The 13,170-nt window shown below is 55.4% G+C and overlaps 1 protein-coding gene and 1 long non-coding RNA gene across 2 annotated transcripts in view; one reads left to right on the top strand and one right to left on the bottom strand.

Moving 5' to 3' along the window:
• Positions 1-204: 204 nt before the first annotated feature.
• Positions 205-9,352, bottom strand: LOC108317501. The gene is made up of 2 exons (XR_001830770.2): positions 9,280-9,352; positions 205-2,317 (listed from the first exon to the last, which is right to left on the bottom strand). It is a non-coding gene; the product is annotated as an uncharacterized LOC108317501 (long non-coding RNA).
• LOXL1 (lysyl oxidase like 1) overlaps positions 7,652-13,170 on the top strand; it is a 26,727-nt gene continuing 21,208 nt past the window's right edge. Inside the window, exon 1 of the mRNA XM_017548054.2 lies at positions 7,652-9,388. Within this exon, the coding sequence (XP_017403543.1) occupies positions 8,263-9,388 (1,126 nt within the window). The 5' untranslated portion in view covers positions 7,652-8,262. The remainder of the gene's footprint in view (positions 9,389-13,170) is intronic.

Below are 13,170 nucleotides of genomic sequence, written 5' to 3'. Positions count from 1 at the left end.
TTTACCATGTTGGCCAGGATGGTCTCGATCTCCTGACTTCGTGATCCACCCGCCTCGGCCTCCCAAAGTGTTGGGATTACAGGCGTTAGCCACCTCACCCGGCCATTTAATTGAAAATTTATATGTTCCCGGTGAAGGCAACAGTCATGCCACAATAGAGTCCAAGACCATAAAGAAAAGATTAATAATCTGACAGCTTAAAAATGAAGCATCAAGAAAAGTATTTTAGAAATTGATGGAAATGACAAATTAGTTGCACAATATGTGACAAAGAGAGATATATGAAAAGGGGCTAAATATACTACATCTTATAAACCAATACTAAAAGACGAACATTGCAATAGAAAATAGTCAAAGAATATGAGCAGAAAATTTACCATTCATTCACTCAACAAATATTTATCGAGCACCTCTTCTGTGCCAGACAAGTTTACACATGGGACACAGGAGTGAAAAAGACAAAGGTCCCTGCCCTCAAGGAGCTTACATTCTACTGGAGAGAGACAAACAAACAAATAAGTAAAACATGAAGTATTTTAGAAGGTGATAAGTACTATCAGAAAAAAAAGAAAGAAGAGTGAAGTAAGGCCATCAAGAGTGAGGTATAGGGAACTCAGGGGCTGGTGGCGCCTCATGAGAAAGGAGACATTTGAGCAAAGCTTTGAACAAGTTCAGGGAGTTGACTACGAAGAGCAGGGGAAATGGCCATGGTGTGGCGGGAGAGCAGGAGGAGGCCAAGGTGGCTGGAACAGAAAGAGCAAGGGACCAAATCGTGAGGACTTGGGAGGCCTTGAACAGGACTTTGGCTTTTAACCTGAGAACCACTGCAGAACAGATGAGTGAAATTTTGGTGTCTCAAAAGGATCATTCTGGCTCCCGTCTTGTGAACAGACTTCTGGGGTACAAAGGTAGGAGCAAGTAGACCATTTAGGAGAGCGATAAACAGAAGGCAACATGTTCACTCTCACAGGTAACCAAAAAAATGCAACCAAAAAATGTGTACGCTTGTTTTTAACCTATCCAATTTTTAATATTCTTTTTGAAAAGAGTGTCCAGTATCAGAAAGGGTGAGGGCAGCTCAGGTAGGTAAATGGGAACCACCTCTCTGGGAGCACATGGGTATTTTTTGTGCCAAAGCCTTAAAAACACTCTAACCCTTTCACCACAAATCCAACTTCTGATAAATTAATCTAAGAGTCTACAAATCGCTGATACTTACTGAGTGCTTGCTCTCAGCTAAACCCAGGCTCTGAACTAAACCCACTCCATGTTACCCCATTTAAATTCTTACTATTATTCCATTTTACAGAAAGAAAAAAAGGCACGGTGAGTCACAGAGTTCACAAACGAGAGCTAGAACCAAACCCGGGCACTGTGACCTGCTATACAGCAGAGGCAGACATGAAGATTTCTTCAAGGGTGCTTATTACAGCACCATTTATAACAGCAACTTTATTTGCTATTAGAAGAAAATTAACAAAGGAGGTTATTCATTCAGTTATGATTTGTCCACATCAGTCAGTCATTAAAAATCTTGTTAAAGAAAAGTCGTTTCCGATGCAGCCAGGTGCTGAGACAGGCCGAACTTTCTGGAGCTTCTCCTTGGAAGCTGCCAGCTGCTGCGATGTCCTGTTTCTTGATCCAAGTGTTAACTTCAGAGGTGTGTGCCCGTTGGGATCATTCATCTAGTGGTATACTTAGGATCTGTGGACTTTTCTGTGGGTGTGTGTGTGTGCTATACCAATGTTTTTTAAAGTTATTTTTAAAAATTTAAATTGCCAGGTGTTTTTCCTCCTAGGGGGACACAAGAAGGCTGTGGAGCCCTAGTTATGTAGACCCAAGGCTGGTAGCCACCACTTGCTCCACACGGAATTGGCTCTCAACCTTCTACGGTCTGAGAAAGCCTGGTCCTTCCCATACCGCAGGAAGGAAATGCCTAGGCAGGAAGAGGCTGGCCTCCTGGGCAGATAGAAATGAAGGTACTCCCCCGCCCCACACCTGCCTTTTCACTCCAAACAGGGGGTTGACATTTCCACCTCTAAGTGAAACTGGCAATCTGACCACAGGCCCAGGATTAAGGTCCAGTCCTGAAGGAGACAAGGTCCTAACAGGGGAGGGGCTGTTAGGAGCCAGCCCCCCCACCACTCCGGAACAGAGAGGGTATTTTGGGGGGTAGGGGATAAAGTCTTGACCTCCTTTTCATCTAGGCATGCAGGAGCTCCTGTGATCAACACGAACACTGAAAGCAGAACTGGGTCACGGCAGTTACGGTGACACAAGGAAATGTTCGACAACTGCTGTTATGCAAACAAAGCAGCTTGCAAAATCACACAGGCATTATGATCCTAACTGTTTTTTTAAATGAGTGTGGGGGGGAGGTGGAGCCTAGAACAGTTCTTTCCTAGGTTACAGAATTAATTATTTTTTCTTTTACTCTGTATTCTATTTCTTTTGTAATCTGAGACTAAACATTGTATTAAAAATAAAAATAAAAAAAAAAAAACCTTAAGGGAGAGATTGCTGATATCTCATCTCTATTCTTCTTTCATCACCCTGGGGCCCTTTCCTTTCCCAGACCCCAGCTGGGTAAAACCAGTCTCCAGTGGCCCCTGGCTAGCAGTCATCTATGCCTATCTTTTTATTACATATTTAAAAAGCGGTGGATTATTCATGAGTTTTCTGGGCAAAAGGTAGGGGGTTCCCAGAACTGAGGGCTCCTCTTCCTTTTAGCCCATATAAGGTAACTTCCAGATGTTGCCATGGCATTTGTAAACTGTCATGCACTGGTGGGAGGGTCTTTTAGCAAGCTATTATGTGATAATTAGGGTACACAGAGCAATGAGGACAACCAGAAGTCATGTTCACCACCATCTTGGTTTTGGCTGGCTTTTTCATTGCATTCCATTTTATCAGTGGAGTCCTTATGACCTGTATCTTGTGACCTCCTGTCCCATCCTGTTAGATATAAAGTGCTATATCAGCTCTGTCATTTCCAAATCCCCTGTCACTACCAAGGCTTAGATTCCTGGCAATGCAGCTCGCAGGTCTCAGCCTCATTTTACCCAGCCCCATTCAAGATGGAGTCCCTCTGGTTGGAACACCTCCGACATTTCCATCACCCACCTCCACTCTCGCCCCACACCACCTCCGCTTCTCCAGCTCTACTACCAACCTCCACCATGGGGAAAGAAGTCAACTGCGTGAGCTCTGCAGAAAGCACAGAAAAAGCCACCTCATGAAGGTGAACCAGGGACGGAGTCACTGCAGACATTGATGGATGGGTAAATGGGCGGACAGACAGACGAGGAGACTGAAATAGAACTGCCTCTCAAAGGTCACAGAGAGTCAGTGCCATGTCTTCACCTCCACCCAGGACTACCACTTGTGACACCCCCAGCAGCCTGGGTACCCGCTGGAGATTTGGCAGGTCTGACTGTAGTCAGCACAGGGCCTGGTATTCCACAGATGCCCAGGGAACATGCTGAGCGAGTGAGTGAGTGGATGAATGAAGGAATCGTTCATTGGGAGAAACATCAGCAGATAGAGACGAAGGGAGGCAGTGTGTAAGAGGGCTGAGGAAGAACAGAAACAGATGGTGACAGATGGAGGCTGCAAATCACAAAGAGGGCCACAGACAGAAAATGAATGCGTAAGATGGAGGGAGGTTACTGCGGAAAATTTAAAAGCTATAGAGAGCCAGGCCTGGTAGTGTGCACCTGCAGTCCCAGAAGCTGAGGCAGGTGGACGGCTTGAGCCTAGGAGTTCAGGGCTGCTGTGAATCCACTGCACTCCAGCCTGGGGAACATACCAAGATTATGCTTTTTAAAAAAGCAAAACCAAAAAGCTCAAGAAACCCAGAGATGTCCCAGAGAAAGTTACAGAGACGAAAAGGAGAGAGAGACAGAGACAGAGACAGAGAGAGAGAGAGAGAGAGAGAGAGAGAGAGAGAGGGAGAGAGAGAACGAGAGCACGCGCGCAAGCCCTCCCTTATCCTTGTCAGGATGTTAGTAGTCAGAATCAGGGGTTCCTGCCTTAGTTTCCCTCCTAGTTTCTGCAGGCCTCTGCTGGGCTGTGTCCCAAGGGCCTGGTGCCCTGCTTGGATTTGCCAGTTCTCTCCCTCAGGTAGGGCACAATTGCAGTTGACCCCTTACCCCCATGAACGCCAGCTCAGGGCCTTCCCACCCAGAAGGCCCCAGAAAACTACACAGAATCCTCCCCGCTCCCACCTATGGTCGGGGTGGGGCTGCAGGTGGAGGTAGAGACAAGAAGGTTAAACTTTCTGCAGCCACTCAGAGCCCGCCTGCCCCAGAATCTGGGGAGGGGTGAAAGTCAGGGAGGGGAGAAGCTCTAAGGGCCCGAAGGGGCTTCCCGCCTCCACAGAGCCCAACCAGGATGCCCAGCTCTGTTATTTCCAAATCCCCTGGGAGCCGCGGGAGAAGGGGCTGGGAGAGCTGGGAGGAAACCAACTGGGAAGTGGCCAGAGCCACAGAATTCCCCTGGGTCCTAGAGAAGGGTGGGTTCCTTCCATCCCCCACCCCATTAGTCCCTCGAAAAGGCTCTGACCTCACCTCCCCCACTTCCAGAGTGGAGTTCCAGCCCTGAAGAAATACTTCCAAACCCACGGCTCTGGCCCCCTCCTCAGGCCCCCTCCTCGGTTGCCCCGGCCCTGGGGACTGGGTCCCCCTCCCCACCATTGTGCCAGATGTGGCTGCGGGGGAGGGGTGAACACAGGGGCCCAGCTGGCAGTGGTCACTCGGTGGTCCTCTCCCTGCAGAGTCAGCACTTTCTGTGCCAGCTTGCCCAGCCTCCTCACTCAGCACTTCCTCCAGCCGGCTTTCCAGAGGCAGCAGCTGCCTGGGTTGGGTCTTGGATTCCCAGTGCAGCCCAAAACCCATCTACGGTGCAGTGCGGAAGATGGAGGGCTTGGGTGCCCCAGGGCCTGCTCTCATGGCTTCCCCACAACCACAGAAAATTCCAACCCACAATGGGCCTCCTGGTCCTTCCCTCTGCAAAGCAAGTGAGGAATCCCACAGCTCCTGACCCCTCTCTGCTCCCAAGACCCACTGCTGGTCAGGCCTACTGCTTCCTGCCTCCCCCATGGACTTTCCAGAGCCCGGACCTCCATGACAGGGTCACAGGACCCTGGCTCCTCCGTGGGAGGCCCATCAACACAGAGCTGAGCACGCGGTAGGGGCTTAATCAAGTCGTGCGTGATCAACAGGCCCTTTCAGCCTTCTATCACCAGCCCTCCGAGGGGCCTTTGATGCTGGTTCCTAGTGCCAGGAACTGGCAACAAGCCTCAAGCACATGCCTGAGTCTTAAAAAAGTGGGTGTGAATCCCAGCCTGTAGGGACAGGCAGAGAGAGAAGCTGCCCTCCCCCCAGACAGCTCTGGCCCAGACCAGCCTGGAGTCCAAGCCCTCATCTGACCCAGGCTCTGTACCCTCCATAGCCTGCCCAGGTCTCTTTAGGCCCTCACCCTGCAGGTTTCAACCTAAGGATGCTAGGACACCTCTAGCCACTGAGGCAAGGCTACGCCCCGTGTGAGGAGAGGTGAAGGTAGGCAGGCTCCCCTGGGCTCACAGAGCTGCTGGGCCTGTCAGCCACTGCAGGAGACCTAGACCCAAGCAGAATGAGGTCATTGGGAAGGAGTAGAGACAAAGGGAGAGGACAGCTCTGGCAGAGGAGCCACCTCTGGCCCCCCTGCACAAGGTTCGTCCTGGGCAAGGAAAGATGCTGAAGACAGATAAAAACAGGAAAGACAGAGGAAGTGGGAGTGGGGGTCGCCCCAAAGAGAGAAACCCCTCCCTTCTCTTACAAGTCAAGAGGAAAGAAAGAAAATAGTGGCCACATGTCTGGCTCTGTGCTGGGGACTTTTCATAATCCTCTCATTCCATCCTCCCAAATATGCCACAAGAAAGTATGATTACCCCCAGGTCACAGACGGGACTCTAACGCTCTGAGAGCTGAGAAAGGTTTCCTAAGGAGTGGCTGAGCCAGGCCAGGTCCCTAGCTCAAGTCATAGTGTAGACCCCCAGCTCTCCATCTCAGCAGGGATGGCTCGCAGGACCGCAGTCCTGGCCAGGGGAATCTGTGCAGAGGCCCAAGCTATGTTCAGAGTTTATTCAAACAGAGCCTAACAGGAAACTTGGCTCCTCTGACTCACTCTGATTCTACCTTAAGAAAAAAGAGAGAGGAGCAGGAGCCAGCATCGGGTAAGGTTTCAAGCCAAGAGCTGGCTCCGAGGCCAGCTGAATGGAGTGGCCTGTGCCTGGATCCCCACACACCCAAAGCCTTGAAGCAGTCCCTGCCCTGCTGTCTGACTCAAGGCGAGGGGTCCTGCCTCCGCTTCAGGGCAACTGAGTTCCCATCCTCACAGCCATCCTGTCCTCCCTCCACTCCTCTTCCCTTCCCTCCCTGCCTAGGGGTACCCAGAGGCCTGTTTCCACTTCTCCTCCTTCTCTGCAGCCGATGCTGCCCATCTGGCTGGCGGGAGGGCCCTACAGGACCCCAGGGATTCTAAGCAGTAGCGGCCAACACTGCAGGGGGCAAGCAGGAGGGAGGGAAGGCTTAACCCTCCAGGTCCCAGCCCTCAGTGAGCCCTGTCTCAGCATCTTGCTTGGTGTCAGTCACACCAGTGGCTCTTTGGAGGAATCTTGTCTGCAGTCTGAGATGGAAACCCCATGGTGGGGAGCTGAGGTGTCAGCACTGACAGGCTGCTGGCCAGGAGGTATTGGAAGCCCCCTGCCTTCCTGGCTGATTCTAGGCCTTTAAAGGGCAGAGGCATGCAGGAGTCCAAGCCCCAGTCCTGAAGAACAATGCAATGGGTGAACAAATGCTACCTGGAGAGCATGGGGTTGGGAGGCCCCCAGTTCCCAAGGAATGTCCACTCTAGTTGCCTCCTCCCTAGGTGGGCTCCAGAAGTTTCTAAAAGAAGAAGGAATATACAGGGGCCGAATTAAGGACAGGTCCTTCCTACCTTGTTCATAAGCACAAGAAGCCAATTTCTGCCCTCTGGTTCCCAGGAACATGGTTGGAGAAGGCAGCCCCGGGGAGGCCTGAAGAGCAGCATTTGGAGTGCAATTTCTTGGATGCCAAAGTGTTCAAACTTCTGGGACCCCTCCTATCCCTGCCATTCCCAGAAGGAACACAGAATCTCCCAAAACACTCTCAGGAACCATCTGGCCTAATCTTCCATTGGTCAGATGTGGCAGCTGGATCAGACAGAGTAAGGGACGAGCCACACAGCCACAAGGCCAGGCCCGTTCTCCGGAAACCCCCCTTCTGTTGTTCGATGCTTACAGGCTTCTCTGCCCCACAGTGACCCCTGTCCCATATCAAACACAGCCCCTGGGTTTCATTTTATCCATGTGTACACTCAAGTTATTCCCAGGCTATGCAGAAGGAAGAGATGCAGAACAGAGCCCATATGTGATGTGTGGGACGTTGATCTCTCCCATGATCTCACAAGCGCTATTCAGCCTAGGAACACACCCCACTCTTCAGACTGGGAAAGTAAGGCCCTGAGGTGGGACACGAGGGAAAAGCTGCAGCTTCAGTGCCTTTCTATGTGGGTACAAGAGCTGACGTGCACCTGGGCCCCGGAATTAGAGAGTGAGCAAGGTGGAGACCAGGGATACTGCGTCCAAAGCAGAGAGGAATGGGGAGGGTGCTGCTGACACCCCAGCCCTTTTCTGCCTGCCAGAGCCCCCACTTACCAGGCCCGAGTCCCCAGAGGCCCCCTCCTACTCCCTGCTTGATTCCCTTCCTCAGAGGCCTGTCTGTGGCTTGGCTGGGAACTCCTAGGGACAGAGGGAGCACTCCAGCTGTGGGACCGGCGCATAGCTAAAAGCCGGCGGGCCATAGGGCCCCGCGGAGGAGGCCCCAGCAGGCGGACCAGGAGGCCGAAGCCTCCCGACGCTCCCAGCCTGTTGCTTATTCATTCAGAGTGGGAAAGCGCCAGCCGAGCGGCCAGCCAGTGCGAGGCTGGCCATGTAAGGCCCACAGGCGGTCCTGCCCGCCCGGTGCCCTGAGGAGAGCCTCGTGCAGCCCTGGGCATCGCCTCTGCCCTGCCCTGACCCTCTGGCCTCGAAATGCTGTCATCGGAGGAGCCGTCCCGCTCGGGACAAGGCCAGCATGGACAAAGCTAGAGCTGGAGCGAGCAAGGAGCCTTCCTGTCCTCGAGGCCGTGGGAAGAGAAGCGCGCACAGGGGGCCACGCCTGAGAGCCTCTCTGTCCACCCGGCCTCTGCTGAGGGGGCACCATGGCTCTGGCCCGAGGCAGCCGGCAGCTGGGGGCCCTGGTGTGGGGCGCCTGCCTGTGCGTGCTGGTGCACGGGCAGCAGGCGCAGCCGGGGCAGGGCTCGGACCCCGGGCGCTGGCGGCAGCTGATCCAGTGGGAGAACAACGGGCAGGTGTACAGTCTGCTCAACTCGGGCTCAGAGTACGTGCCGCCCGGGCCTCCGCGGTCTGAGAGTAGCTCCCGGGTGCTGCTGGCCGGCGCGCCCCAGGCCCAGCCGCGGCGCAGCCACGGGAGCCCCCGTCGTCGGCAGGCGCCGTCCCTGCCCCTGCCGGGGCGCGTGGGCTCGGACACCGTGCGCGGCCAGGCGCGGCACCCATTCGGCTTCGGCCAGGTGCCCGACAACTGGCGCGAGGTGGCCGTCGGGGACAGCACGGGCATGGCCCGGGCCCGCACCTCCGTCTCCCAGCAACGGCACGGGGGCTCCGCCTCCTCGGTCTCAGCCTCGGCCTTCGCCAGCACCTACCGCCAGCCGCCCTCCTACCCGCAGCAGTTCCCCTACCCGCAGGCGCCCTATGTCAGCCAGTACGAGAACTACGACCCCGCGTCGCGGACCTACGACCAGGGTTTCGTGTACTACCGGCCCGCGGGCGGCGGCGTGGGCGCGGGGGCGGCGGCCGTGGCCTCGGCGGGGGTCATCTACCCCTACCAGCCCCGGGCGCGCTACGAGGAGTACGGCGGCGGCGAGGAGCTGCCCGAGTACCCGCCGCAGGGCTTCTACCCGGCCCCGGAGAGGCCCTACGCGCCGCCGCCGCCGCCGCCCCCCGACGGCCTGGACCGCCGCTACTCGCACAGCCTGTACAGCGAGGGCACCGCGGGCTTCGAGCAGGCCTACCCCGACCCCGGCCCCGGCCCCGGCCCCGGCCCCGGCCCCGACGCGGCGCAGGCCTACGGCGGAGACCCGCGCCTGGGCTGGTACCCGCCCTACGCCAACCAGGCCCCCGAGGCGTACGCGCCACCGCGCGCGCAGGAGCCGCCCTACCTGCCTGTGCGCAGCTCCGACGCGCCCCAGCCGGGTGGGGAGCGGAACGGCGCGCAGCAGGGCCGCCTCAGCGTGGGCAGCGTGTACCGGCCCAACCAGAGCGGCCGCGGTGAGTACCGCCCCCGACCCCCGACGCCCCTTTGGCGGCGCGCGCCCCTGGCCGCGGGGAACTGCCCCGGGCGCCGGGCCCCTCCTCAGAACTCTCCCGGAAGCCTCCTCTGAGCTGCTAAGCGCGGAGCAGCGCCCCCTCCCGACTCCCCCGACCCAGCCAACAGCCTGGCAGCTCACCTGGCACCTCACCTCCCAGCTTAAGCCGCACCCAGGCATCATCAGTGCCAGGGGTTGGCCAGGCAGGTGTGGGGCTCTGATCCTGACTTTGGTGGAGGGACTAGCCTAGCTTTGGGAGGAGGCGTCTTCTGTACCTGGCGTGGGGTCATCTGAGGACAAAAGGAAGGAACCCCTCATTCTGCCTCTCCCTCATTCCAATGAGGGCATCTCCTTCCCCCCTTAGAGATGCCCTATGCCAGCTCACAGGGTGAGGCAAGGAGCATCAGAAACCTGAGTCGTCAGGGCCAGTGTGGCCTTAAGGGGTGCCCTGGAGGTGTGGCAAGTTGCCCATCACTGGGCATGGTGTGAGCTTGGCCTGAGTCCGCAAGAGGTTGGAGAGCCTGTGCTCCAGGGGGAAGTCGGGACCCCCTTGGGGAGTCTGCAAGGCTGGGGACAAGAGAGACCCGTCAGGCACTGGCCTGGGTGCAGAATTTCAGGGTCTATCAAAATAACGCAATAATTGAGATGAGCAATATTGAGATGTATTTTTTTAGTCAGAATTAATGTTAAAAAACAAAACTCTGTGATAAACAAAATATCCACATTTTTAAATAAAGTCCGTAACAGTGGTACGCCAAGCCATATTGGAGCCTGAGGCAAGCTAAAAAATCAGCAACATGGATCCTGTCCTTATTTAAAATTTGGATATTTTATTAATCACAGACTTTTCCGTTAATTTTGATTTTTAAAACTATTACGTTAAATATTATCTCGGTTACTGAATTTTTTGGCATCCCCTAAAATTTTGCACCCCAAGCCAAAAAAAAAAAAAAAAAAAGAAAAGAAAGAAAAGAAAAACACCTCACCGGCCTCGTCCACTCACCCTAGTCCTGGCCCCTGGGGAGAGCCCCAGCTGTGGACAGATCTCCCTCTGGCTTTTCAGGGGATAAGGATACATCCTCCTCTTGGGAAGGCCAAAGCCCTCTGCACATGAGGACACAGCAGAGTGGCAGCTTCCACACGTGCTATTAGCAGATGGGGCTACTGTGACAAGGGTTGACTGGTGGGTCTGGCTGAGGCTGGACAGCCATCAGCCATTCCCTGCTGCCCGAGAATCCCCCTTCCTGCTACCCTCTCCATACAGATAGCTTTTTGGTCAAGGTTTTCCACTCGATCCCAGATGCTTATGCAGTCCAACCTTACTTTGCCTCTTTCAAGCTGTTGTCAGCTTCCTCTACCCATGATTCTCTGCTCCCCATTGAGGTTGCTGTGCCTGGCCCACCAACTAAGGGCTGAGCCCCGCAGTGCCCTGCACTGTAGGTGCTACCACCCCAGCCTCCCCCTCAGCCTCTGTCAGCAGAGGGTTGATGCCTTGTCTCCAGCCAAGCTGACCTCAGTGAGGGGCTGCTGCTGATGGGGTGCCTGTCTCCCTGGGTACTGCTGGAGGCCAAGACTAGGGGAGAGGAGTTTCTGCACTGGGAGCACCCACTCCCTCACGTCCAAGGTGTAGCACTTGAGTTGGGTGCTGAATCCCACTTTAAGAACCTGTGAGACCTCAGGAAAAATCAGATGGCAGGTCCTTCTGTGATGTGATGAAGGATACATCCACCTGCTGTGGTCCTTACCAGGTACTTGCAGCATCCCTGCAGAAGGGCATGTTACAGCCATGCATCAGCTGCCCTAGGGCCCCTTGGAGTATAGGATGTTTTACCTAGAGGGTGCAAAACTTTTACAGTGGCTTTTCTTAGAATGCAAGACCTCAGCATGAGGCTCAGCCTGATGGGCCCCACCTCTGGGCAGAGAAAACTGAGCCCTCAATTGCCACAATACTGGCAGAGGCAGGCCCGGGACTTGGCATCTGGGCTCCAAGCCAGCGGGTTTTCTAGGGCCTCTCTTTGGCCTGTTAGTTCTTAAGGAAGCCAGTTGGTTGAGAGGGGAATGGGACAGGACGAGGCCATGTCTGGAGCCAGGGTGCTTGGTGCTTAGCAGGCCTCTGGCCACTGCCCCTGAGCCCCACAGTTCCTTTTGGGTCAGAAACATTTCTCCCCTGAAGGCAGCATCCTAGGAGCCAAGCTGAGTGCGTTCACATGCATCGAGTCCAGGCCCTTCCCTGGGCAAGTCTAGCAGGAGGGGCATCTCAGTGCTGTGATTAGGCAAGCATTGGCGGGGCCGGGGGCTTTGGGAGCCCAGACAAAGGCCCTCCCAGTCAGGCGCTGGGGCTCAGGGAGACTTCCAGAGAAGGCAATGTCTAAGCATTGCTGCAAGGGATGGTCGTCAGTACCCTCCAAGTGCCCCTTCCCCTAATCATTGGGGGTGTGGGGTGGGAGTGTGTTTTTTGCTGGGGAGGGGGTTGCAGGCTAGTTTAGGGCTGACAAAGAGGCCAGAGAGGGAGCAGTAGTCTCCCCCATCATTGGTTCCTCCCTCCCCACCCTGCTAAGCCGGACCGTGGAAAATCCCAGCCCAGGGAAGGCCAAGCCTTGTACTTGAGATCAGACCCCCAGGCCTGGTGTGGGAGCCCAAAGCGGATTCTCTGAGACTGACTTCATTCCTCCTGGCCCCACACCCAGGGGTCTGAGGCTGGGCGCTGGCAGCCTGCATGTGTGTGTGGGCGTGGATGTGTCCTCACAACACCAAGCACATGTGAGCACCACCCACCTCCCTCCATGGGTGGGTGGTTTCCAAGCGCCTGTCCTGTCCTGAGCCCAGCTTCTTCCTTGGGCACCTGCACCCTCTTCCTTCCCACCCTGGGCACTGGGAATACCCAAGGCAGTACCTGCAGTACCATTCTCTCCAACTTTGAAATGTGAAACTGAAAATAAACTGGAAGAAACAGGCCCAGAGAGGTTCACATACTTTGCTCAGCTCTCATAGCAAATCCTTGAAGAGAGCCCTGGATAGTGGCCAGCTGCTTCCCAGGCCCAGTTGGGTCCCCTACGCTGTGTCGGCTCCCTCGAGTGACCTCTCCCTCTGCCCCCACCAGGCCCTCCTCTCCTGGGATCCTTGCCTCAGTTCCTGCCTCCCCACAGTTTCAGCTTCTCTGAGCTGGGGGTCTTAGTGCCACATAAGAAACCCCACAGCCCCAGAAGACCAAAGCTCCCCTCCCAAGGCCTTACCCTCCCACCCGCTGCCTGACTCACTGGCTCTGGCAATCCTTTGAAAGGAACATGGAACAGGCTGCCCTAGGCATCCTCCCAGGGCATCTCGGATGGCTATGCTAGCCTTGCCTGGCATGTGTCCTCTATCCCTGACCTCACATGGCCAATCAGAGGCCAGGAGGGAATTGTACTTGCCCCCACCCCGTACCCTTGTCCCCATTCTCTCCCTCTCGTTTGTCCTACATGTGGGGCAGATAAACCCCAGCAGTCTGACCAGGTTACTCCTCCACTCAGGAGGATTCTGTAGCTCCTCAGGGCCTTTGGGACAAAGTCTAGGGTCTCAGCCTAGCACTCCAGAGCTAGAGGTACCCCTTTCCTGTCCTTTCCTCCTCCTCCTTCTCTCAAGCCTCCACAGCCCCCGCGGGACCATGCTGCTCATGAGCCTAGATGTTACATCTCCCTAGACACATGCAAGGGTGTTTCCAGGGTACCGCCTTCTCTGTCCAGCCTCCTGCACCCAAGAGGCCAG

The sequence above is a fragment of the Cebus imitator genome, unplaced genomic scaffold, assembly GCF_001604975.1.
Source record: "Cebus imitator isolate Cc_AM_T3 unplaced genomic scaffold, Cebus_imitator-1.0 Scaffold203, whole genome shotgun sequence".
NCBI lineage: Eukaryota > Metazoa > Chordata > Mammalia > Primates > Cebidae > Cebus > Cebus imitator.
Note: the sequence above shows the minus strand (reverse complement) of the source record. Positions and strands in the feature narration are given on the sequence as shown.